Here is a 27068-nt window from a genome sequence, read left to right on the forward strand (position 1 = left end):
CTGTGGAAGCAGATGATTCACATGCATGAGGACCACACGCATAGGCTATGGGCATTATCGCACAGACAGCTGCATAACATCCTAGGGGACTTCAGCCCTGCTCGGCAGTCTCTAACCAAACCCGCTCTCAGAGCCGCCTGGTCTCCCGCAGGCGCAGAACGGAACTGATCACAGGCTCCTGTACGCTGGGCGGGGCTCCCTAAGACTCCTCCCCCTCTGAGCAAGCCGATGCAAGGGGCGGGGCTCTCCCTAAGAAACTTAATTCCGGCTTCTCCCTCCTGCCCCGCCCCCGGATCTCAGACCAATCAGACGGCAGGTTGCTGAAGCTCGGGGCCAATGCTCGGGGCCGTCCTTATTTACTCTGTGCAGTTTGAAACTGTCAGGTTGCTGCTGAGGAAGTCGCTGGACTCGTTGTTGTCTCAGCGGCGACGCGGAGACCGGACGCGGAGGAAGGAGTCCGTGTTTGCGGAGAGCCGAGGTGGTGGGTAGCGGCGCCGCGGGCGAGCCCCGCGCCCCTGGCGGAGGCACTGGAGTGGGGTTTAAAGTGTCTCGGCCTGGGTTGGCGCCCCCGGGGATCGGACAGGACAGAGCTGGGGGCATATTCCCGAAACGCGGGCCCTTCAGCTGTTCTGCGGGGCGGCAAGGGTCGAGAGGTTTTTTTCCCTCCGAGCCGTCCCGGAAGAGAGGGCAGGAGTGAGGGGTGCCTGAAGTATGGCGGTATTGTCGCTATAGGTTCGGGTCATTTAAAACGTTAGGGGGTAAAATGACCATGGCTAACCCTTTGTTTTTTGGGTTTTTTTTAAACATCTTTATTGGAGTATAATTGCTTTACAATGGTGTATTAGTTTCTGCTTTATAACAAAGTGAATCAGTTATACATATACATATGTTCCCATATCTCTTCCCTCTTGCAACTCCCTCCCCCCACCCTCCCTATCCCACCCCTCTAGGTGGTCACAAAGCACTGAACTGATCTCCCTGTGCTATGCGGCTGCTTCCCACTAGCTATCTATTTTACGTTTGGTAGCGTATATATGTCCATGCCACTCTCTCACTTTGTCACAGCTTACCCTTCCCCCTCCCCATATCCTCAAGTCCATTCTCTAGTAGGTCTGTGTCTTTATTCCCGTCTTACCCGTAGGTTCTTCATGACCTTTTTTTTTTCTCTTAGATTCCATATATATGTGTTAGCATACGGTATTTGTTTTTCTCTTTCTGACTTACTTCACTCTGTATGACAAACCCTAGGTCCATCCACCTCACTACAAATGTCTCAATTTCGTTTCTTTTTATGGCTAATACTGTGTTTTAAAGTAAGAATTCGATTAACACAGGGGTAAGAGAAAGTGATTGAAGAGAACTTGTAGCCCTTTGCTTGCTCGCAGCTGCTTCTCCCTCTGTAGTCCCTGACGTGGGGAGGGGCTGGCGCACCCCCTCTCCTTGCCTGCAGCTAAGACAGCTCAAGGGCGCAGGGACGTCACCCTGCTGCCCGCTCGCACGTTAATTCACTCTGCCTCTTGGAGGTTAATTTGAATTCCCGGACCCTCTTCCCCTATCAGCCAGGCAATTACCAAGATGTAATTTGATTTCTCTGGCAATAGACAAGGGCTCGGACCTTTTTATCTCGTGGTTTCTGATATCTTGGGTTAGAGAATACTGAAAATTTAGTTATCTGATGTACATCTGCTTCCCATCAAAGCAAGTTTCATTTTTCTCCTTTGTCTCTGAAACAGTAAGGAAAATGCTACTGTTGGTAGAGTTTTAGATAAACTGTCATGCCTTGTTGGCATCAAAACAGGGCAGATGGAAGATTTATAGCATATTTTCCAAAAGTACAGTAGTTGTTTTGTGTCTTCAGTGTGTATATTCAGAAATCCTTTTTGAGATCTGACCATACTTCTCAGCTTATTTGTTTTTTAAATAATCAGCACCCCCAACCCCTGCCCCCCTTATTACCAGTCTGCAAACACATCCTAAACGAAGAAGGGAATTGAAATAGAAGGGACAAAGTTACCACAGTGGTGGATTTGAAGTCCGTGAAGCAGCCATTCCTTGCTGCAGATGTATGTGCTTATTTTATCCTCCCTAATTGGCTTAACTAAAGTCAGTCATGCTGAGATTTCATTTACTTATCATGTCTCTACACAGTAATGCTCATTGAATAAAGTTGAAATTTCCTTTCCACAGTCTAACCCCAACCTATGTTTCCATTCTAATATTGCACTTCTCCCTTGTATCTGCCCTTTCTATTTCATTTTCTTCATCTCTTAATTTTCAGCCCACTGTGATTGAGGCTTGTTCCACTGTCCACTGAAATTGTTCAGGCTAAATGCCCCAGCAACTTCCTGATTGCCAAATTCAAGGGACTCTGTCAGATTCTCATCTTCCTTTGGCATCTGTTTCTGACCACTCCCTCCTGGAAACTTTTGTGATGCTGTTCTCGTTGTTCTACTCTTCTGACTTCCTTTTCCATCTTTGCTGGCTCTTCTTCACTTCCCCTTTAAATATTAGCGGTTCTGATTTTAACCCTCCTCTTGCTACAGTAGTGGCCCTTAACTTCACTAAGGTTATAGTACCCTCTGGACACATATTGGAAGCTGAGAATCCTCTTCCTAGAAAAATACACATGTGCTAAAAATATTGCATACAGTTTGGGTGTAAGGACCTCAGAATAAGCACTCTCTCTCACACTCCTTTTCATAAGTGATCTTATCCTCTCTCTTTTTTCAGCAGTTCCCATTACGCTGAGGATTCCTCAAAATGAATCTCGAAACATACATCCAGTGCAGGACTCCCACCTTGCTTAACTCCAGAAAGTACCATTCACATTGTAGCCATTGTGAATGGCAGTCCTTGGAGTTGTGCATTGTATAAGTGGTGTGCCCAGATACTGCATACCGGCAGCCTCACTTCCTTGCCTCGGAGGCACCTCATACCCAACAAGTCTGATAGTGAGTCCATTACCCTTCCTCCCAACCTGCTTGTCTTCCTGTATTCCTTGCCTTGGGGAGTAGCACTACCATCCATCTAGTTGCAAGCCAGAAATCTGGAAGAGATCAACATTTCCTCCCATTAACCCCTTAACCAATTGTTGATCGTGATCTCGAATTTCCACTGCCATAACACAACTGTCTCACAGGCATAACTCCGTCCACTTCCCATTGCTGCCTCCTCCATTCAGGTCCCCATTTGCCAGAGGGAACATTTATCTCTTGGACTACTGAAGTTGGCTCTCCGTTGCTCTTTCTTCAGTATCCCACCTATCAAATCCATCCTGAAAGCTGCCAGAGTGATCTTTCTAAAAGACAGGCCTGATCATGTTATCACTTGTTTAAGACTTTAATAACTTCTCTTAGAAGAAAGACGAAACTTTTTAACATGGCATAATTATGATCTTCCATGATCTGGCTGCTCCTTACCTTGCCTGTTTCATCCTTAGCCAAACCTTGCTTTGTACCCTTTGCTTTAGCCTCACAAACTACTTGCAGTTCCTGGAGTGTGTGGCCATGCCTCATTGACTTTGCTTATGCTGCGCTATTGCCTTGCATATCCTTTTATCTTTTATCTGTCTTTCAGGTCTCAACACCCTGATCGTTTATTCCCACTCCTTCACACCCTCATCATCCTACCCTGTGAAAAAGGCTACTCTGACCTCCCTACTTTGTGCCTCTGTTGTTTTAGGATCTAACAGCACTTTTTTCATCAGTCATTTCTAATATATACATGTCTGGCCCTCCTTACAGATTGCAGAGTCCTTGAGGACAAGGACTTCTTCATCTTACCTTTCTCACCAATGTCTTACATATAACTGGTGTTTGGATCATTTGAATAGTCATAATATGCCTTTTAAGGAACTTATGTACTTGTTACTACCAGTACTGTTATTATTATTTATTTTTTTGGTTAAGACCTTAAACAATTTTTCTTTGCATGGTATTAGAATCTGTTGTTCCATATAGGCTTGCTTTTCTTAAAATAGTATTCCCAAAAGGTCAGTTCGCCAAGCAGAGAATTTACACAGGTGGTTCCTTCTCTCTTGGTTCAGTATCTTGTGGGAAAGGATGCAGCACCTAGGTCCTCACACACTGTTGAACAGTGATCACACGTTCTGATTCTCAGCAGCCCCTACCATGGCTTTTTCTGGGGAGCCTCCATGCTTTCTTTAACCTTTCATTTATTTGTCTCATCTCCTTGACTACATTATAAACTGGGAAGTGAGTCTTTGTCTTTCTTGCCCAGTGATTTCGTCTGTGGGTGTTCAGTATGTTGAATGATTTTAACATATGGAATGGTTATTGTTTACAGGGTAGGATGTTATTACACACACATATATGTATATAGAAAACATTTTACTTTAGTTTAAATATTGCAAAAAACAAACTGAAGTTAGCTTCTCCTGTTTTATAGTATTTGTACAGAATGTCATCAGATGAGGAGAAATGCTCACCTCCAGTTTTGCACAATGAATCCGACCGAGGCAGTTCTGTCTCTTCAGATCTTCAGGTAGGAAGACATGTCTAAATTTGTCATGACTTATTTATTTCAAACAAGAGACAATATGAGGGAAAACTAGGAATACATTTTTCATTCATTCATGCCATTTACAATTATAATGTGTATCAAATTATAATAATATCAAACTTTGGGAATTATTTTACAAACCTTGGGAAATACCTTACATTGTTTTAATTAACCTTTCAGAAAATAATCATGAACGCTTTCAGCATTCTCTGTACAAAGGCTTCAAACAACACAGTGAGAGGAGAAGCTGGAAATCTGAAGAAATATTTTTTCTTGAAATTTTCTCCTTGTAGCTCTCTCATGTGAATGCTGCTTTCACTTTAATGCAAATTAATCCAATGTCAAGCCATCCAGAGTTCTGGGGCCCTAGATTCCCCAGTGTTCCACTGTTGGTTCTGGCCCCTGTTGCCATACCATTCAGCACCTGCTGGTGCCCAGGACCTGGACAGTGACAGGTACATTGACTACAGAAGGCGTGGCTTTTATATGAAATGTTTTCAATTTCTTTTAATTCTAAGTGTTTTATCATCAAAAATATGGATTCAGATTTCTAGAGTAGATTTTAAATGCGAGAATACGGACACGGTATATCTTGGGTTTTATGGTTATATTACTTAAGAGGGGAAAAGCTGGATGGTATGTTTATGCCTAAGTAGAGTAAGTTGTTACTGGCACTGCACAGAAGCTTTAGGGAAATATTTTATGAAACAGATGTGTTCCTTTAATTGAAATAACAGGTTTAGGAATTGGGAAGCTATTGGAAAAGTATCTGTGTGAATATTTACTAGGGTAAAAGTGGTCTGGAATTGTGACTTAGATGTCTCATCCTTGCCTTCCCTTTGGATGTTACCTCTCCCATATAGTGCTATCTCTTTAGGCAACAGTGTTGTCCTGCACCCTTCATCTCTGCCATATCCAAACTTCCTTCAGGAGAGAACTGATTAACTTATTTATACCTGTGATATTGTGTTATAATAAATAGTTGGTCTTCATCCCATTTCTGCCACAGAGCTCCTAAACCTATTGGAATTTCCTAACTAGTGAGAATGATGGTATCTTTTGTTATGTTGATGATGTGACTTTTGGACCTCGCCTAAGGATGGGGACTGGTTGCCAGGAGAGACAACCATGTTATCAGAGGGTTGAAACGTTCAGTCTCACCCCCCTGACCTCAGGGAGAGGGTCTTGGAAGTTGAATCAATCGCCAGTGGTCATTGATTTATTCAATTATGCCTATTTAATGAAGCCTGCATCAAAACCCAAAAGGACTGGGTTTGGGGACCTTCCAGTTGGTGAACACGTGTAAGTGCTGGGTGACTGGCCTGCCAGGAGAGGGTACGGAAGCTCCATGCCCCTTCCCCATGCCTTGCCCTGTATATTTCTTCCATCTGGCTATTTCTGGGTTATATCCTTTTACTGGTAATCTAGTAAGTAAAATGTTTCTCCGAGTTCTGTGAGCCCTCTAGCAAATTACTCAAACCCAAGGAGTGGGTCTTTGGAACCTCCAGTCCATAGCTGGTTGGTCAGAAGCACAGGTGATAACCTGGACTTGCGACTGGCATCTGAAGTTGTGGGGTGGGGGAGGGCAGTTTTGTGGGACTGATCCCTTCACCTTTGGAATCTGATGCTATCTCTGGTGGAAAGTGTCAGAATTGAGTTGAATTATAGGACACCCAAGTGGTGTGTAAGAATTGCTTAGTGGTGGTGGGGAAAAAACTCACAGGACCTTTAATACTAAAATGTAAACACCTTATAAGATCTTCAAACTTCTTTATCACGCAAGCAGCACCCAAAGACTCAAACTTAGAATAAGTGCTAATGATAAGCATGTGACAAGGTGTGAAGTCACTGGCTACCACACAGCTCATCACTCTCGTGTCATAAGGAGGGACTGACCCCATCAGATGTGCTTGAGTTTGAGTGGCTGGTAGTTGGTGTGGACCACCTATGTCATAGTTGTGTGCTCACCGGTACAGCTTACTTGAGCAGATGTGTACAGGTGTGAAGTTAAAATAACAACAAAACATAAACTTGTACAGAGCTACAACCTTTCCAATCTATGACACATTCACAAGAATTTTACATCAATGGCAGAAGGAGCTTTATTCCAACTAACAAACAAATTTAATAATATACAGCTTCTGGCCTGTTAAAATTTAGTATATATGTCACCTTTGATAGTGTATGCTCTTTTATTAATTTTTTAAAGAGTTAAATAGCTTAAAAATGAAATATGAAGAAAATATTGTGGATTCCCTGAAGTACCTTCTTAGAAACTAGTTTGAAACATATTGATATTGACTACTTACATAGTCTACAAGGTAGTTCTGACTTCAGAACTCTGACTGCAATTACATCTATTCTTTCGGGAAACACAAGACACTATGACATATTCATGGCCAGAAACTTGAGTGTGTTTAGACAGTTAAATATTCTTACTCATAGAAAACAGGGAAAAAGTAAGGGTTGCTAATTTTCAAACACCTATACCATATCATAACGGTCTTATTAAGGTAAGGTTCTTTCTTTGCTTTAGACAGAATCTCTGTTAACTCAATTCAGCAGATATTTACTGTGACACTTCAAAGAGGTAATTTTTAGCATCATTTTTCTTCATCCTGAAGGTGAATCAAATAATAAGACAGTTATGACCAATGAAATGATGATAGTGGAGTTTTCTGTATCTGAACTAAACTTTTTATGGAGAAAAATTAATATTAATTCTTTAGAATAATGACATTTCATATTCTTGAAAACCTTCCCCCCATTTTTACTGCAAAGACGTTCTCTGGGTCCATGGCATAATATCCTTAGAAATTACTCCTGAATAGGAATATTTGTTGCCTCAGTGACCAACCCCTTTTGAATGGAGACTAAGTTCCAGTATATTTTTTACTTCACTGATAGAATTTTTTGGTTTGGCTAAACAAATATCTAACTATCTATATTAGGAAATTCCACTTTTTTTTTTTAACTTGAGGAATATTCCTGTAAGGTCTACACTTTATGGCGTGCTTTTTTTTATCCTCCTTTGGCATGTGCCATGGTGTGCCAGCAGGTAGAATGCAGGTTGGCATTGTGTTCTCTTTTTATCTTCAGTATTCTTTCTCTCCCAGTATCTCTCATACTCTTTCCATGCTTACATATGAAAAGAGACTCAGGGTTGTTGTAGAATTGGGTGGGAGCAGGGATTGATCAGAGCCAAAACCACTTTTCATCCCTAGACCTTCCTGTTGTGGAGTCTTTGGGAGCAGCATCTTAGAACTAAATTTCAGAAAAGCAGAGAAATTGCCGTGTCTTTTCCCACCTGCGAGCAGCTGCCAATTGAAAGAGGGCTCTTCTGTGTTGTAGATGTTGATCGGCTTCAGGAAACTGCTCTAGGTAATCTGTCTCACCATTTTAAATTGACATGCTGAAGGAATATGGGTACTAAGGCATTAGCACTAGAAGAAATTTGGGTAGGTATATTTGTTGGATTTTTTGCTTGTTTTTAAGAAATTTTACTTACTACAAGAGAGTGAGTAAATGATGAATAAAAAACATAAATCAAAAGTACACATTCCTTACTATTGTTTGGGCATACTGTTTCGGGAACTGAAGTAGAAAACATCTTTGTGCCTTTACCATTCTTTTGCCTGAGTGTCCCTTGTGACAGGGATATAATACATTATTTATTGTTGGCTTCTCATAGGAAGAGTATGAAGAACTGCTTCGTTATGCTATAGTGACTCCAAATATTGAATCAAGTGCTTCACAGCCGTCTCATTCTAAGGGAGAAGTGGTGCCAGATATTAGAATTCCTACTATAATTGATGATATTCTTCAAAATCCAGGTTATGTATATTTTTCGAGATGTCTCTTCATTTAAGATGTTACTGAGTTTTTTAATGCTGTTGACTTTTGATTGTGAAAATACTTCTCCAGTGATTCTTCTCAATCAACAGTGTATATCACTATAATTTGGGGGAAATTTTACATTTTAATACGTTTTTCTTGGCTCTTCTATAACAGTTAGATTTTTATTTGAACTTCATTTAGCTATTTTATGAAAAGTCATAAAATTAGAGCAACGGAGTATGTTGCATCTCTGTACTTGTTACAATGGTTTTATGCCAGGAGACACTGGAAACGAAATGCTCAAGCCCCCAAATTAGAGATGGTCTATAGGTAGCCCTCAGAACCCCTTAAGTTCACGAACCATGTGCTAGGACTTTGTCAGCAGTATTTATACGGGCCTGGAGGACTGTTTGGATTGTTACCGCAAAGGTGAACCCATTTTTGAACTGTGTCACTGATAGAATTGAGAACTAACACAAACCAGGATGTGTGTTGATAGATGAGTGAGTGAAAGGTAGAGAAAGGAAGATAAAGCTCCTTTTACCAATCTGTTCCTTATTTGATACAAGATTCCAAACAGCTCACTCAAAACAAGTGTTCTTTCAAGGGGCACAGATAGCCCTCCTAAAACAGCCCTGATAATGGGCAGTTATCAACAATAAGCATAACTCCAAGGATCCCTTGTTGAAGCACATGACACAGCCTAGTCAGAGCCAGCAGGCTCTTAGGTTCCTGGTAAGTCACAGCCCTAATGTCTGTTGTTCCTCTCCCTCTGTAGACATGGAGTTTTCATTGCTCCTCAGCCTACGACACTGGATCAACAAATAGGACCAGAACCTCAAAACATACATATTTCTTCTACATATTTCTTCTAACACTGAAACGTACTAACACTGAACACTTTCTGCCCAAATTCTGTTGATCTTCAAGAGATATGACCCTTGGATTTATTCATTCTCCATCAGTGATCTCGACCATGTTTTGATTATATGCACTTCCTACTGAGCAAACCCAAAGTGCTGAATACTGTCTTAAAGCAATCACTTTGGACCCAAGAACCCTGGTCTTTTCTAGCATGTAAGATAGTATTCATTTGTTTATGCTCTGCCCTTTTCAAAAAGGACTTGAGATCTAAGCATACAACATGCAGTGAGTTTAGATATCCTAATTCACACACAGACTTGGTTAGAATGGACTATGTAAATTTATCCCATTCTCTTTACTCTTGGTATTGCCGTTGCTTGTGTTGAAGTTGGCAAAGTCTCTGTAAGCCTCTGACACAGCCATCCTTGTGAGGTTTTTTTTCCCAGTTTCCTTTTCGCCATGTATTAACTAAAGGTTTCTGAGGTGCAAGTAAAGAAGTCCCTATTTGGGGGGAACCAGTGTCACTTTAGTTTGTGACAGCTAGTGAAAAGCAGCGGGCCCCGGAAATATCCAGTGTTGTAGGATAAGACAGCTTTTCTAAGTTCTAATGTCATTCATCCACTTACTCTTTTAGTGTGAATTGAATGCCATTAGTAGACTGAATTCTTTTTCATCCATATTTTTTGGGTGAATTGAGCTTATTAATGATACAATAAGACTTTTCGAGTCATACTTTTTTTTCTTCCTATTCTTTGTCTTAATGTTCCTGTATCCCAGCATACTGTATTTTCCTTGTTCTAAAATCTGACTTGTGTACAGCTACCTTCTTAAATTAGGTGTGTGTGATTAGGCATTCTACATAAGACTGGTTAGGTTTAATTAAAAGAAAAATCTCGTTCTTTTCAGCAGGAAATAGCCCTGCAGTAAGAGAAACGAGGATGGAAGTTGGAAAAAGATGTGATTTAAATATTTCAAGTCATTCAAAGACAGACGGTAGGACTTTTCCTTAGCTTATTTTTATTAATATACAACATTTTGTGCTTGGTGAATATTATCCATGTAGTAAGGAGAATAATTGCAGCATATTACTTATTGGCAGGATTTTTAAATGCTATTATTACTAATTTATTAAGTAATACTATTTAAAATAATTTTGGGGGCTTCCCTGGTGATGCAGTGGTTGAGAATCTGCCTGCCAATTCAGGGGACACGGGTTCAAGCCCTGGTCCAGGAAGATCCCACACGCCGCAGAGCAAACTAAGCCCGTGCGCCACAACTACTGAGCCCACGCTCTAGAGCCCGTGAGCCACAACTACTGAGCCCACATGCTGCAACTATTGAAGCCCACGTGCCTAGAGCCCGTGCTCCACAACAAAGGAGCCACTGCAGTGAGAAGCCCGCGCACCGCAACGAAGAGTAGCCCCCACTCGCCGCAACTAGAGAAAGCCTGTGTGCAGCAATAAAGACCCAACACAGCCAAAAATAAATAAATAAATAAATTTATAAAAATAAATAAATAAAATAAAATAAAATAATTTTGGGGACTTCCCTGGCAGTCCAGTGGTTAAGACTTCACCTTCCAGTGCAGGGGGTGCAGGTCCAATCCCGGGTTGGGGAGCTAAGATCCCACATACCTCGCAGCCAAAAAAACAAAACAGAAGCGATATTGTAACAAATTCAATAAAGGCTCTAAAAATGGTCCACATCAAAAAAATCTTCAAAAAAAATAAAATTAAATTATTTTGTAAGATGCCAGATACTACAATTAAGACAGGTTAATGCATTATAATGTGTGGCATTTTTTCTTAAAGCTGCTAGATTAGAGAGCAGATTTTTTTTTTTTAATATTTATTTACTTATTTTGGCTGTGCCGGGTCTTAGTTGCAGCACATGGGATCTTCGTTGCAGCATGTGGGATCTTTTAGTTGTGGCATGCATGAGGGATCTAGTTCCCCAACCAGGGATCGAACCCGGGCCCCCTGTGTTGGGAGTGTGGAGTCTTACCCACTGGACCACCGGGGAAGTCCCAAAGGGCAGATATTTTTAAAGATTTAATGGGATATCATTTTGGCCAATTTAATTTTTTTCATAAACCAGAACATCATTTCCCAACTTTCAGGCATCCATGTACAAACTTAATGACTTTTGTCCCATCTTTATACCACCTGTCCTATCATTTAGTGTTTTTCTTTAGCTATATTCATTTTTAGCTTAAATTCATTTTAAAAGGAAAATTTATATCTGTCATTATTGATTATCGCATAAAAATAATATATACTTGTTACAATTATAAAGCAATGGTTAAAATAAATGCAACTAAAACAAAGTTGTTAAATTTTGACCGAATACTAGTAGTGATGATATGTTCAGCCTGAAGTCTGTTTTTTCTTTGTTGAAGGGTGAGATTAGCAAGTGTTAAAGAGGTTGTAAAAGCATACTAACACCAGACTGAAACTTCTTCTTTGACGTAGAATAATAAAAATAGACTTTTCTTACTATGTGATTCAGTGTTATTTTATTTTATTTTATTTTTTTTGGTACGTGGGCCTCTCACTGTTGTGGCCTCTCCCGTTGCGGAGCACAGGCTCCGGACGCGCAGGCTCAGTGGCCATGGCTCACGGGCCCAGCCGCTCCGCCACATGTGGGATCTTCCCAGACCGGGGCATGAACCCGTGTCCCTTGCATCGGCAGGCGGACTCTCAACCACTGCGCCACCAGGGAAGCCCGATTCAGTGTTATTTAATGTAAGGACCATTTAAGCCACCATATAAGAAATGCCTCTATCCTTTAGTTTTCTCACTTATAAATGGAAGATTTGGAGCCTTCCACATTCTTAAGTTGATGCTATTTTTTAAAAGGTGAGTATATATTGAAAAACAACAACAAAAAAGCAGAGCCATGCTTTTTCCCTGAGTGCAGATCTAATTGTAGTAAAAGAGAATATTCATGTACTTTGTCATTCTGCCTTTTTCTTTGGGTTCCTTAACCATCTTCAGAACAAGTAGGTAGTGTTTCATTGTATGACTAGCCTGAACCATTTTTTTGATACATTTTTTTTACACAAAATATATGTATTAGGGAATGATTTTCCCTTTTGCAAAGTATTCTGGAAAGATTTACTTTTAAGTAACAAGTTCTATAGTAGATTATTCTTTGTTTGATACATTCAGTAAGGAAAAGAGGAAAGCCCTTCAGTCTTGATTATTAGGACCCTTATAGTAAAAGTGTGAGATACATGAGAAGTTATGATGAATAGTCTGTAATTCCAATATTCATGTGTGATAAAATAGTAACTTTTCTATTTTGTGCTTTTTAAAGATAGATACCAATTCTCTTTCTAGCTCTGGCTCTCACACCAACCCCCCATGTACATGGGAAGGAGGTGGGAGTGATGTACATATGTACATACATATATATAGTTACATATATTTCTCATCTATATGTTGAAGTCTCACAGGGTGCCTTACAACTGAGTGTTTGATAAACTAAACTAGTCTCTTATAGTGTTGAATTTTAGTAGTGTTAAAACCCACCCCATTGTTTTACATAAAGTAATAATGACTTATATACAGCCACTCTGACCTTGGTCAGTTACTTAACCCTTTCTAAACCTCAGTTTCCTCATCAGTAAAATGGAGATAATAATACCTTTTTCTTAGAGTAGTGTGTATTATGAGCTCATCCTTATGACGTTTTTATTACAGGACCATGAAAAGCACTTAGTAAATGTTGATATGATGATGTGAATGATAATAGTTTCAGCTCAGGCTATACCTAGGTATATGAAACATCCTTATTTGGGATAGAGGTCATTTGTGGTTGGGGGAGGGAAGTGTAGGAGACTTCTTGTGCTGGTCAGTCCTAAATCAGTGACAATACTGAAATTTAAAATAGCCAGATTCAGTACACTGAAAGTCCATTCTCTGCATTTTCCTCAGCCTCCATAGATAACTGACATCTTGTAGGCTTCCAGTATAACTCCTTACCAATTTGGGTTATTTTCAATTTAGCTAACCACTCCAACTTTTCTTTTCTTCTAGGGTCATCACCAGTGTCGTCCCCAAGGAAGTCACCTCACCTGGTTTTGGACTTCTTCAGTTCGAATCTTTTAGTTGACTCTTCCTCACCAAGGTCTAATTCTAGTCCTGTAGACGCCCATGAAGTAGTTGGGACCGATTTTCTTATTTCTGATGAAAACCTTCAAAAGATGGAAAATGTGCTTGATCATTGGAGTTCAGGTCTTAAGGTATTACAGTGTTCACTTACAATTGTTTAATATGTAGTATAGCAGTTTTGCTCTTGATTGCACTGTTTATTCTTCTTTTCTTTGAATTAAAAAGTTAAAGAAAAACAAAAAAACTTTAGTTGCCTTAGATCAGTCCAGTATCTTAAATCTATGCCTCTCAATTGTTAACATCCATATGAATCATCTGGGGATTCTGTTAAACTGCAGCTTCTTATTCAGTCGGTCTTGGCCATGGTCCAAGATGGTGCATTTCTTTCTTTTTTTTTTTTTGAAACGCACATAGTTAGACCTGTACCACTTTTTAAAAAATTTTTTTATTTAGTTTTATTTATTTATTTTTGGCTGCATTGGGTCTTCGTTGCTGCACATGGGCTTTCTCCAGTTGCAGTGAGCGGGGGCTACTCTTCATTGCTGTGTGCGCGCTTCTCATTGTGGTGGCTTCTCTTGTTGTGGAGCACAAGCTCTAGGCTCCCGGGCTTCAGTAGTTGTGGCACGTGGGCTCAGTAGTTGTGGCTTGCAGTCTCTAGAGCACAGGCTCAGTAGTTGTGGAGCATGGACCTAGTTGCTCCGTGGCATGTGGGATCTTCCCGGACCAGGGCTCGAACCTATGTCCCCTGCACTGGCAGGCAGATTCTTAACCACTGTGCCACCAGGGACGTCCCTAAGATGGTGCATTTCTAACAAGCTCCCAGGTGATGGTTCAGAAGCCATACTTTGAATAGCAAGGTTTTAAATAGTTGCTGGAACAGCTCTCCATGTGCTACTGAACTTCTCGAGATGTTTTGAAAGGCTCAGCCTGTGTGACTGAGAGAGACACCTATTGAGCCTTTCCCACATCGTACCTATGACTAATGGAAATGTCTCCTTTTATATGAAGCATAAGACCCAATTTTAGCAACATGTATTCATTTTATAGCCACTCTTATAGCAACCACAGTATGTAACTGATAAATCAATAAAAATTGATTTTTATTTTGGTGATGTTAATGGCCTCTAAATAAAACAAAGTAATCCAGAAATGGCAGTTTTTCTGCTATTTAAAATATAATGGAGAAAATGACAGTTCTTCTGAAACAGTTTGAGAAAACTAAGCTGAGTATTCACATATGTGGAGAAATTATGGTCATGAGAGTTTTGTGGCATCTATATTTTCTCCATTATTTGGAACCTTAAATTCTAGAAGTAATCTTTTAGTATAATTTCTATCATTTTTCTCCAGGGAACAGGTTTCATACTTCTAATCGTGGCGTTAAGTCCATTGGAGTAATGTACCACCAACCATTTAAAAATTGTCCTATGTTCAGTTAACCATACTGTTACCCAGTTTTTTAATACTGTTATCCAGTTTTTTGATAACATGATTATTTGGTCTTTTTATTTATGCCAGTCAGTAGGGTGAAAAGGGATCAGTCTTAGCAATTTGTTGTAAGGTGGCTGTTGTGATGAATGATTTGGAGGAAGAAAACATCAACTCCAATGGTTTCCACTGTTCATCTCTATCTAAATAATATCCCAGTCCTGTGGCTCAGCCTAGGCTATAGTCCTGCATTTCCTTTTTGTCTGATCCACCTTAATATGGATATTTAAGTCCTTGAGTAAACAAAGGAACTGTTTATTAATGAATGAGACCTAAAAAATATTTTAATGACACTAAGGTTTCATACAAAGTAACTTAAAATAGGGAAAAAAATCATGTCCTTAGTATGGTGAATGTGAACTAAGAAGAGCTGTGACTGTTGAACTTGCAGATGTTTTCATTAGTGGATTTTTTTTTAATAGCTCTTATGTTGATTGTTCTGATTTTTAAAAATTTTTTCTTAATTTCAGTGTCATTTTATGAAGCGGTATTAAGGAACAGACTACTTAATTGTCAGTATATTTATTTTTCAGACAAACATCATATCTGAACTAAGTAAATGGAGACTTAATTTTATTGACTGGCACCGAATGGAAATGAAAAAAGAGAGAGAAAAGCATGCAGCAGATATAAAACAACTGTGCAGCCAGATCAACAGCTTGAAGGAGCTGCAAAAAACCTATGAAGTCTCCATTGGGAGAAAAGATGAGGTCTTCTTTTTCATACTGCTTTTTAACGGAGATTCAGTAAATGTCTTGCTGGGTAATAAATGCCAGGAACTGATTGTTTAGATCATTACAAGATACAAAGGGAAGATCATTTTCAGAAACTGGTAGAAAAATAGATGCATAGAAACAAGATTTATTCTTCACATTAAATGTGCCAGGATCACGTCATTTTATCTTTGCCATCACGTTTTGTGTGCTCTAAGAGTGCATATTAAGTGTGGGAACACTAGTCTTTTCTTCCCAATCTTTTCTTCCTAACTGCCCTTAACAGAATGTCAGGGAACCAGCATTACCCACATTTTCAACCATCCTTTCGGAGGGGCATAAGTATCCCACATTCTATCTGTTATATGTCTTTATTCATTAATGAAGTCCTTCATTTTGTTGATAAGCACAAGAGCACTGTTTATTTCACTTTCTGTCAGCCTCTTAAGAACTTGAGAGTAGGGTTCAAATCTGGGCTAATTTTGTGCTTCCCAACAGCACCTTGAACAAAGCAGATGGGCAGCAAATCTGTAGCTCCCCCAGGAGGATGGTGACCTTCAGAGAAGAGGGACTCACAGCAGACACCTCAGCTACTTGTCTGCAGATGCAGCACTCACTGTTTTAATGAACTAGATAAGATTATTGGTTTTTTTAAATATACTTTTTTGGGGGTGTTATAGGGTGCAATGTAAAATTGATCATTTTACGTAGTTTGCTTTTTTGAAACAATAGATACTAATGTCAGTCATTTTCTCTATTACCCTCAAAATTCTCTCCTAAGGTTTTAAAATATTTTATTAAATTTAATTTTTTTATTTCAAAAGTGTCACACGCAAAAAGAGTATATATGCATGTCCAGTTTTTGAAAATAAAGTGAACAGCCATGTGCCACTACACAGTTTAATGGACTATTACTAGTATCTTAGAATTCCTGCCCTTTTCCACTTTTGAAAATTATTTAAAGAACCAGAATGTCTCTCAGTAAATATACCAAATCTTTTTTTAATGGGACCATTTTTAGATATATATTTCAGTTACTCAGTTCTTTATAAGAAAGAATATTGGGCTTCTCTGGTGGCACAGTGGTTGAGAGTCCGCCTGCCGATGCAGGGGACGCGGGTTCATGACCCAGTCTGGGAAGATCCCACATGCCGTGGAGCGGCTGGGCCCGTGTGCCATGGCTGCTGGGCCTGCGCGTCCGGAGCCTGTGCTCCACAACGGCAGAGGCCACAGCAGTGAGAGGCCCGTGTACTGCAAAAAAAAAAAAAAAAATTATTTCAGGATTTAAAAGCCTTCATAGATTTTTTTTTTTAAAGAACAGGAATAATATCACTGAAAAAGTACATCAAAGTGTAACAATTATTTGCTTTTATGAGTTTGTTGAATCCAGAAAATCATTAAACAATTATTGAGAAACTTCTAATCCAAGGTATTGAAGGTATTTAGGGGCTAGAAAGATATTTTAAACCTGGTCTCTGCCCTCAAGTCTAGTGAATAAAAACATTTTGTATAAGTAGTAAAACTCTCAAATGTATGTTTGTTTTTCTTGAATTAAATTCCAGTGATCATATTAATTTTCATATACTGTATATAAACATTTTATTGATTATTACCAGGATACACATAATGAAGATTTCTTTCCTCTTTCGTTCCCCTTCATTCATTGATAAGTAGTGTATTCATATGGGAAAGTTTTTTAATGAGGTTAACTAGATGAATACAGTAGTGATCCATAAGTATTCTCTCTAGCATTTTTTGATATATAAAAAAACCCTTTTACTAATTGCTGTTTACAGGTGATTTCTAGCTTGTCTCATGCCATAGGCAAGCAAAAGGAAAGGATAGAGTTGATGAGAACGTTCTTCCGCTGGCAAATCAGCCATGTCAAATCCAGACAGGACGTAAGTGTGAAAAAGAAAAGCTGACTGACACTTATTAGACTTCTGAACTCAGAAGCATTTAGAATCATGTATTAGAACTCTTGTTCAAGTCAAAGAAAGATTTTTTTTAGTAAGTCAAAATGAATTAACAATTTAATGTTACTCTTGTTTTAAAGGAACTTGATTTTTGGTATGGCTTGGGAAAAAATACTTCTTATATTTTATAGACTTATTGATATATCATTTTCTACTTCATAGTAGGTTAGTAAGAACTGTACCTAAATTACAGATGTCCTGGTGGTGGAATCCCCTTTAACAAATTTGACTTCAGATGTAATCACATGAATTTATCACCTTTAGCATATCATATGCTTCCTATATTAGTTCTACTTCTAAAATACCTGAATATATCATCTTCATAAAGAGGCAATACTATAATTATAAAATTGCATGTTTGTTGCATAACTTGCCTTAATAAGAATTAAAGAAATCCATGTCCATAAGCTTTTTAAAAATTATCCTTAGTTTATATATAATTTAAACTTGAATATCTTTTATTTTAATTAAGTGAGCTGAATCAGCCGCATAGCACAGGGAGATCAGCTCGGTGCCTTGTGACCACCTAGAGGGGAGGGTGGGAGGGAGGGAGACGCAAGAGGGAGGAGATATGGGGATATATGTATATGTATAACTGATTCACTTTGTTATAAAGCAGAAACTAACACACCATTGTAAAGCAATTATACTCCAATAAAAATGTTAAAAAAAAAGTGAGCTGAATCAGTATATCAGTATAAATATAAGCTGAGAATAGTAAGTTATTGTATCAGAAGTAGAAAAGTATGAAAGTATATATGTATCCCACAAGAAGGCAGAATACAGAGACTCAAAGAGTGTAGGGGATGGAGATTATATATATATATATATAATTTTTTTATATATGATGCCCATGTGAGTCATGGAGTAATCTTTGTGCATTTAGTTCCAAGAGATTAATATTTAAGGAAAAGGCTGTTACTGTCATGGAGTAGGATTTCTCCTTTAAGAATACTTATTAGTGCTTCTTTTTTAAAATTAATCCCAATAGATTAAATCTACATTAACCATATTTAAAAGAGCTATTTAAAACTGAGTCATATTTTGAAAGTTATTTATTGGGTGACATAATGAGAATATGTTCAACTGTTAGTTGAAATAGTTGAAGTTGCCATCAGTTTTTGAATAAAAAAATTTTTTAAGAAAATCAAAAATTGGATATGCTCCTTCAAAAGAATTTAAATTCATTGATAAAAGAAGAATAGCATATGCTCCTACTAGGATCATTTTGGTACTAAATATGATGGTAAAGTATGTAAATTAAATTAATCTGCTTATGGTGGTGGCCACCAAGCTGTAGAGAAAGCAGGGCCATCTGGAGCCACAGTCACCACCCTTTCTGCCTTCCAGCTCCTAGCCCTGTTTTCAGCTAAAAGGTCATGCGAATTCATAACCAAGATGGCAAGGGGCAAGTTAACTCATTTTCTTTCATTTGTTTTTTGTTTTCCCCCTACCTTGATTAGTTGCATAAAGCAATGATGTAATGGATAAGAGCTTAGGCTCTGGAATGAGGCAAGGTTGGCTTTTCCCTTTCTGCCTGTGTGACCTAGGCAGGTTGCATAACCTCTTTAAGCCTGTCCTCCCATCTGCACATGAGAAGAACACGATTACACAGTATTAAATGATAATGCATGTACCCTGCTTCCCGCAGGCTGATGTTTTTTGTTACTACTGCCAGTATATTTTACCAGTCCACTGTGTTTTTGAGGTTGTATATTACTTTCGTTTAGGTTTATGAAAGTAAACTAGCTGACCAGTACTTCCAGAGAACTTTACTGAAGAAAGTCTGGAGAGGCTGGCGGGCCATAGTACAGAAGCAGTGGAAAGAAGTGGTGGAACGAGCTTGCCAAGCAAGAGCTGAGGAAGTCTGTGTCCAGATTTCCAATGACTATGAAGCCAAAGTTGCAGTGGTAAACTTTTTTTTTCACTTTTTTAATAAAAGTAAAAAAGATGGGTAGCATCACTCACTGTTAGTTTACAGTTAGGCAGAGTAACCCATTTCTCCAATTTCATTCAGTGCAGTGTGGGTTCAAATGAGACTACTGGGAACGAACAGTACTAGTCAGACTTACAGACTTATTTGTTCTTTTAAGTAGTTATAACTTTGACCTCCAAACCTGTGTTAAATCTCTTGCATGTACATTTCTCTTGGAAATGTAAATCAGCCACAGATCCTTACATCTCTAAGAAAGCATACTTTCTTAGGCTTCTTTTGGCCTTTATTGTATAAAGTGTTTGTATATAAATTGAAGTTATTTAGACTTATAACAATAATATTAACATTGTTTCCATGGGAAAACGTTTGAGACCCAAAATGAAAATAAAACCATACTAAAGAATGCAGTAGGCCTCTTGAAATCAAATATTAAGAGGAAAAAAAATTTTTTCATCATTATAACACTAAATTCTTAAAGTTTTATTATGCAAATAATTTTCTGCAATTGAAAATGACATGCAAAACCGCAGTCCCTTTTTTATTTTTTTAAATTTATTTTAATTTATTTTTATTTTTGGCTGCATTGGGTCTTCATTGTTGCGCTGGGCTTTCTCTAGTTGCAGAGAGCGGGGGCTGCTCTTCGTTGCGGTGCGCAGACTTCTCATTGCAGTGGCTTCTCTTGTGGCAGAGTACAGGCTCTAGGCGCAAGGGCTTCAGTAGTTGTGGCGCATGGGCTTAGTTGCTCTGCAGCATGTGGGATCTTCCCGGACCAGGGCTCGAACCCATGCCCCTTGCATCGGCAGGTGGATTCTTAACCACTGCGCCACCAGGGAAGTCCCATGCAGTCCCTTTAGATTTGGTCTGTGGGAAAGTGTTGTACCTAATGGCACTTTGCACTTTAAATTCTATAGATAACATCTAGTTAAAAAAAAAAACTGTTACTGTTGCAGGCGTTTAGTTATTTTTTTCTGAAGGGGTGAGGGCTGTTTGGGGCTCTTAATATATTTTGTTTAGTATCCTACATAAAAATTTTATGGTGAGAAATAACATCATTCTGTATAATTAGAACACATCAATCAGGATTGGGACTGGTGTAAAATTCCCTTTGTTTAAACCCTGACCTTATGGTTAGGAATGAAAATGGTTTGTTGATGGAGACAATAGAGGTTAGATGCATCTTTTAAAATAAATTGAGACACAGCAGAAGAGGTATGTGGTAAAGTGATTTTAGTATTTCACACAAAAATAACTTCACAGTATAAGTCTCCTTTTTTTTTTAAACAATAGATATTCTTCCTTGTGTCTCAATTTTTTTCTCTTCTTTTTAAAAATTTTCCTGATTTTAGTTATCTGGAGCTTTGGAAAATGCAAAAGCTGAGATCCAAAGGATGCAGCATGAAAAAGAGCACTTTGAAGATTCCATGAAGAAAGCTTTCATGAGGGGTGTATGTGCATTAAATCTTGAAGCCATGACTATATTTCAAAGCAGAGGTGATACAGGTTAGTATTTTGTTTAAGATTCTCTGCTTACTTTCAAAAAGGGTTTGAGGAGATTTCAGTGATTGGTGTGGTCTGCAGTACTGATTTTCTGCAGTACCTATGTCTTATCCAGGCACTGCTATTTTTAATATCATGGTGTTATATTCAGTTTTAAATCTGCCATGAAAATTCTCTCAGTCATGGTTACTTACAGTATCTTATATCTGATCAAGTAAACTGTTAACTCAAGTATTTAGGCTCAATGTTATAATAATGCTTTGAATGTATAACATTATTTTAAGGCTCTTTTAACTATAATGGTAATGCCTTTAAGTATAAAATTTCATTTCTGTTTTTTTCTAAGTAGCCAAATTCCTTAGACTGTTTTCATTATTAAATATTTCTTGTCTATTCATGGTTTCCCATTTTTTAAAAATTGCTTGTCTTCCAGTGCAAGAGAGTCCTCAACTAAAACTCATTTTCAACAAGTATACATATCGGCCTATCTATAGAAGTTGAGTAAAATAATTCTATGTCAAGAAAGGTCCATGTATTGGCTAGGATCTGAGTGGCTTTTGTCATCCACATGGCTTAGAACAGCTTTGCCACCAATTTACAAGGAGGCCTATTTTCCTCACTGGGTTTTAGTTTTCTTCTCTGAACAAAGAAGATAATATAAATCTTCCTTACCTGCTTCATAGAGGATTCTTGTGAGAATGCAGTGAAATATAATTGAAAGCACTTTAAAAGACAAAAAATACTTAAACATGTAAGAGGATACTCATGATATAATTACTGCAGTCTTAAGTCAGCCTCCAAAGTTTCATGTACACATTGAACATTTTTGCAGTATTTCCTCATATTAAATCCTGTTTGAATCTCAGTTTATTTATTGAGACAATTTCATTTTGTACCATCATTAATATGATTTCAGTCCTGTGAATAACTTGTCTGTGCTTGTTATGCCCTCATTTTAAAGCATCAATAAACAGTTTTTATTTCAATTGTGCACGCTATAGATGGTAGTGAGTTAAGGCAAATCGTTTTCTTTCTCAGACAGTCATGGTATGTGGCCCACATGCAAGTTAGAAACTTAGAATCATAGAATCTTGAAGCTGAATGGTTTATCTTGCTAATACCCAAATGAGTACTTGATTTCTCTAGTAAATCGTATTTTAATTGAGTATTAATGCTAAAAACAAACTTACCGTCCCCAATGATTGGATAGTCTGCTTTCGGTTGTAATTGTTAGCAAGTTGTATATATTAAATTGAAGAATTTAATTATCTACTTGTAACAGATACTGGGTTTCACAAGTACAGTGAGAAATTATAATCATTAGAACTTGCTACATTCAATTGCAAGAAATCTATTTCTTGTAACCTACTTAAGAAGGTTACGAATTTACTTAGGACAGAGTATCTTACCACCTTAATAAATTTACTGTCTTAAATTTTAAATTCAAATACAGCTATGTCTCTTACAGGCAAATATCCATAACAGGACTTGGAGAAAATGTATTCTGATAATTATACAACATGATTTATTTTGCTCCTATTGCTTTTAAGTCTACTGTCATCTGCAGCTAATGCCAGGTTATGGGATCCCAGCTGTTTTCAGTGGCCTTGTGCTTTGTTTCGTTTTGTTTAATTTTGGCTGTGCTGTGCGGCATGTGGGATCTTAGTTCCCCGACCAGGGATCAAACCTGCACCCCCTGCATTGGAAGCACGGAGTCTTAACCACTGGACTGCCAGGGAAGTCCCCTTGTGCTTTGTTTACCATAACAATGGGTAATAAAGATAAACAGGACTAGTAAGACACATGTTAGCAGTACACACTAGTGTTGATGGAGCTACCAAAGGCAAAAGTTCAGTGTAATGTAATGCTGGATTTGCTCTGATATTTGTCTTGTGGCATTTTAATAACAGCTATTAAAATAAATTTTTAAAAATTCTCACAAGAGGAACTTCCCTGGTGGCGCAGTGGTTAAGAATCCACCTGCCAATGCAGGGGACACGGGTTTGAGCCCTGGTCCGGGAAGATCCCACATGCTGCAGGGCAACTAAGCCCGTGTACAACAACTACTGAGCCTGCGCTCTAGAGCCTGCAGACCACAACTACTGAGCCCGCATGCCACAATTACTGAAGCCCACGCACCTAGAGCCCATGCTCTGCAACAAGAGAAGCCACCGCAATGAGAACCCCGCGAACCGCAACGAAGAGTAGCCCCTGCTCACCACAACTAGAGAAAGCCCGTGCACAGCAACGAAGACCCAAGGCAGCCAAAAACAAATTTTAAAAATAAATTCTCACAAGAAAAAAAAAATTACTTCTGGCCCCCTTAAAGCAATTTTTTTTTTGTTTGCGGTACGCGGGCCTCTCACTGTTGTGGCCTCTCCCGTTGCGGAGCACAGGCTCCGGACGCGCAGGCTCAGCGGCCATGGCTCACGGGCCCAGCCGCTCCGCGGCATGTGGGATCTTCCCGGACCGGGGCACGAACCCGTGTCCCCTGCATCGGCAGGCGGACTCTCAACCACTGCGCCACCAGGGAAGCCAAAGCAATTGTTTTTTATAATGCAGATTTTAATAATACAGTGTTTCTAATGTACTGCTCTACTTGTTAGAGCAAAATAAATGTATATTTTTTATCTCTTTTGATTCTCTGCTAGCCATAATCTGCAGTGCATCTCATGTTGTACAATATCCTAATCAATCTTATAGCTTACATAAAAGTTTCTATGAGGTAGACAAAATATGTCAATACCAATGGCCTTTAAAGGGATACCTGCCAATTTTTAAAGTAGTTTTAGGAACAGTAGAAAAATGCTTTCCAACTGAAAAACATACCCAGTTAAAGCGAGAATAATTACTATACTGGTTCCACATAAGTCTGCCACCCACCTAAAAAAAGAGACAATCAGTCACTTTCTATGAAAAACATGTTAAAACTCAGTGTGTGTGTGTGTTTTGTTTTCAAAGCAAAAGCAGTATATGTTGAATTCATCTCTTTCATCAAATTATTTCAAAGGACCTATGCATTGTAATCCTCATTAAACTTTGTTAATGAAGTAACTATTGCTCTATTTTATGTAAAGATGATAGTCTAAGACAAGAACTTATACAGAAGTCCAAATTTCTGGAATTTCTGGAATGAGGACAACACGGAAAACCTTTTCAGCATAGGGCTACATAATGCCCTCTATTCATATATTCTGAAACATCTCAGTGACTGAATATTGAAATCCTCACCCTGATGTTTGGTACCAGGAAGATATAGTCTTTTTTTTTTTAATTTTATTTATTTTTGGCTATGTTGGGTCTTCATTGATGCACACGGGCTTTCTGTAGTTGCGGTGCGCGGGCTTCTTATTGCGGTGACTTCTCTTGTCGCGGAGCACAGGCTCTCGGTGTGTGGGCTTCAGTAATTGTGGCGCACAGGCTCTGTAGTTGTGGCCCACAGGCTTAGTTGCTCCGTGGCATATGGGATCTTCCCGGGCCAGGGATCGAACCCGTGTCCCCTGCATTGGCAGGTGGATTCTTAACCACTGCGCCACCAGGGAAGCCCCGAAGATATAGTCTTAAATGGAAATTTTAACCAAATTCTAATGCTGGGGGGTGGAAATCTAGAATAGGACTCTTTATCCTGGCTTCTGGAAGCTGACATTATTTATTCCTTTGATCTAAGATTAAGGTTCAGTTTTGAGAGAAGGTTTCTATATATGTGTCACTAAAATCAGTTAAGTGTGCAAATATGCTCTTAATTCATGACATATAATCTACCTGCAAGAACTCATTTCTTTTACAGTATCAAAAGTAAAGATTTTAGTGTTACTTATTGATTTATTATTGTTTGCTGAAAAAATCAAGAATTAAAAATACGTTGGTTTTGTTAGGCTAAGAGCAATAGATGGTAAATGAAGAGGGTATGGTGATATCAGAAAACTATTCTAAAGATCTAAATACCAGGCCATTTATCAGGATAGTTGTATTAAATAATGCAAAGAACATAAATCTTTAGGCACAATGTGACCATATTATTATAGTGGTTGTAAGGTCCCAGCTGAGTACATAATTTAGTTTTTTACATAAGAGCAAATCATTCATTAGCTTTCACATGTTGAAGGAACTGGTCTGAAGTCTTTAGTGGTTAATGCTGACATTAACCAGTTAACACTGACCAACTGCATTAACCGAACAGTGTTAACCTATCCAGTATATGACACATTTCTACATTTCTGCTGGACCACATTTTGGAGATTATGTATTTTCATTGTTGGGAAGATGAAAGTAATCTTAACTTGGAAGAGTGTTAATGGAATTAATTTGTGATTTATAGGGACAGACTTCACAAATAATAAAAGGGAAGAGTATGGTCCTGGTGTTCAAGGAAAAGAACATTCTTCTCATTTGGATCCTTCAGCTCCTCCGATGCCCTCAGCAGTTGCAGTGCCGCCATCCCCGCCAGCGGCAGCCCTGGGAGCCACCTGCACTGCTGCCTTTCCCTCTGCTGCTTCCATCACTCCTGCCGGGGCTGCTTCCACTTCCTCTGTCCACCTTCCTGTTTCTGCTCCTCATGGCGCTGCACCGACAGCTACAGCTTCCTCTACACAGGAAGAAATGGTCAGTACAGTTAACTCAGGTGCCTATGTTGGGAAAAAGGTTCCAAACTTGTTTGTATATTGGATATTTTGAACTCAGAACATTTTTTCCCATGGAGAAAAGAGTCTATGTGGTCTTTAGGCCAATCCACAGAAAATATTTAATACACAAAGTAGCTAAAACATGAATTTGTAATGAAAATAATACCTGAAACTTCTATTACAATAGTGCTAATTAAACAAAAATGAAGAAATTATTAATTTTAAAGGAAATTAGTGGGTACTTTCAAGGGCTTAGGAGGCTAATGGCCTTTTTGTATATTCTTATTTAACTACAGCTTCCCTTTTCCTGGATGCAGACATATTAACACTACTCTGTAGTGACTCCATCTTGGTTAGGTTTTAAGTTTTCATTTATAATTGGAATGAAGATAGGAATTGTTTTTCCTAAAGTCACTAGCTGCTAATAGAGGAGTCCATAGAGGGGGAAGAGTACTGAATGAGGATGGTGTATTTGTGGGAGAATTTACCTGAAGTTAAATTAATCAAGCTATTAATATGCATACTGTGGTTCTGACTTCTCGGCCTCCTGTCATTAAACCTGTATTCTTCAGTGTCTCTCAAGTGAAGGGCACAGGGATACAGGCCAAGCTTATCAGACTCACCTCTGCACGGCTTTTTTTTTTAAAAAAAACCCTATGCCCTTAGAGAAATGCAAATCAAAACTACAATGAGATACCATCTCACACTGGTCAGAATGGCCATCATCAAAAAATCTAGAAACAATAAATGCTGGAGAGGGTGTGGAAAAAAGGGAACACTCTTGCACTGCTGGTGGGAATGTGAATTGGTACAGCCACTATGGAGAACAGTATGGAGGTTCCTTAAAAAAACTACAAATAGAACTACCATATGACCCAGCAATCCCACTACTGGGCATATACCCTGAGAAAACCATAATTCAAAAAGAGTCATGTACCAAAATGTTCATTGCAGCTCTATTTACAATAGCCAGGAGATGGAAACAACCTAAGTGTCCATCATCGGATGAATGGATAAAGAAGATGTGGCACATATATACAATGGAATATTACTCATCCATAAAAAGAAACGAAATTGAGCTATTTGTAGTGAGGTGGATGGACCAAGAGTCTGTCATACAGAGTGAAGTAAGTCAGAAAGAGAAAGACAAATACCATGTGCTAACACATATATATGGAATCTAAGAAGAAAAAAAATGTCATGAAGAACCTAGGGGCAAGACGGGAATAAAGACACAGACCTACTAGAGAATGGACTTGAGGATATGGGGAGGGGGAAGGGTAAGCTGCGACAAAGTGAGGGAGTGGCATGGACATATATACACTACCAAACGTAAAATAGATAGCTAGTGGGAAGCAGCCGCATAGCACAGGGAGATCAGCTTGGTGGTTTGTGACCACCTAGAGGGGTGGGATAGGGAGGGTGGGAGGGAGGGAGATGCAAGAGGGAAGAGATATGGGAACATATGTATATGTATAACTGATTCACTTTGTTATAAA

At 38.8% G+C, this 27068-nt stretch overlaps 1 protein-coding gene across 3 annotated transcripts in view; it reads left to right on the plus strand.

The window, feature by feature from the left end:
* The first annotated feature begins 368 nt into the window (after window positions 1-368).
* POC5 (POC5 centriolar protein) overlaps window positions 369-27068 on the plus strand; it is a 36534-nt gene continuing 9834 nt past the window's right edge. The window contains exons 1-10 of one of the 3 annotated variants that reach the window (XM_060009290.1): window positions 369-481; window positions 4408-4503; window positions 8213-8354; window positions 10129-10215; window positions 13263-13468; window positions 15359-15535; window positions 17335-17439; window positions 19245-19424; window positions 20797-20950; window positions 25266-25549. In XM_060009290.1, coding sequence (XP_059865273.1) covers window positions 4420-4503; window positions 8213-8354; window positions 10129-10215; window positions 13263-13468; window positions 15359-15535; window positions 17335-17439; window positions 19245-19424; window positions 20797-20950; window positions 25266-25549 — 1419 coding nt within the window. In that variant the 5' untranslated portion in view covers window positions 369-481; window positions 4408-4419. The remainder of the gene's footprint in view (window positions 482-4407; window positions 4504-8212; window positions 8355-10128; window positions 10216-13262; window positions 13469-15358; window positions 15536-17334; window positions 17440-19244; window positions 19425-20796; window positions 20951-25265; window positions 25550-27068) is intronic. The other 2 variants (XM_060009291.1, XM_060009292.1) reach the window with 2 other exon arrangements.

This window comes from Delphinus delphis, chromosome 3 (genome assembly GCF_949987515.2).
Source record: "Delphinus delphis chromosome 3, mDelDel1.2, whole genome shotgun sequence".
In the NCBI taxonomy this organism is placed as follows: Eukaryota; Metazoa; Chordata; class Mammalia; order Artiodactyla; family Delphinidae; genus Delphinus; species Delphinus delphis.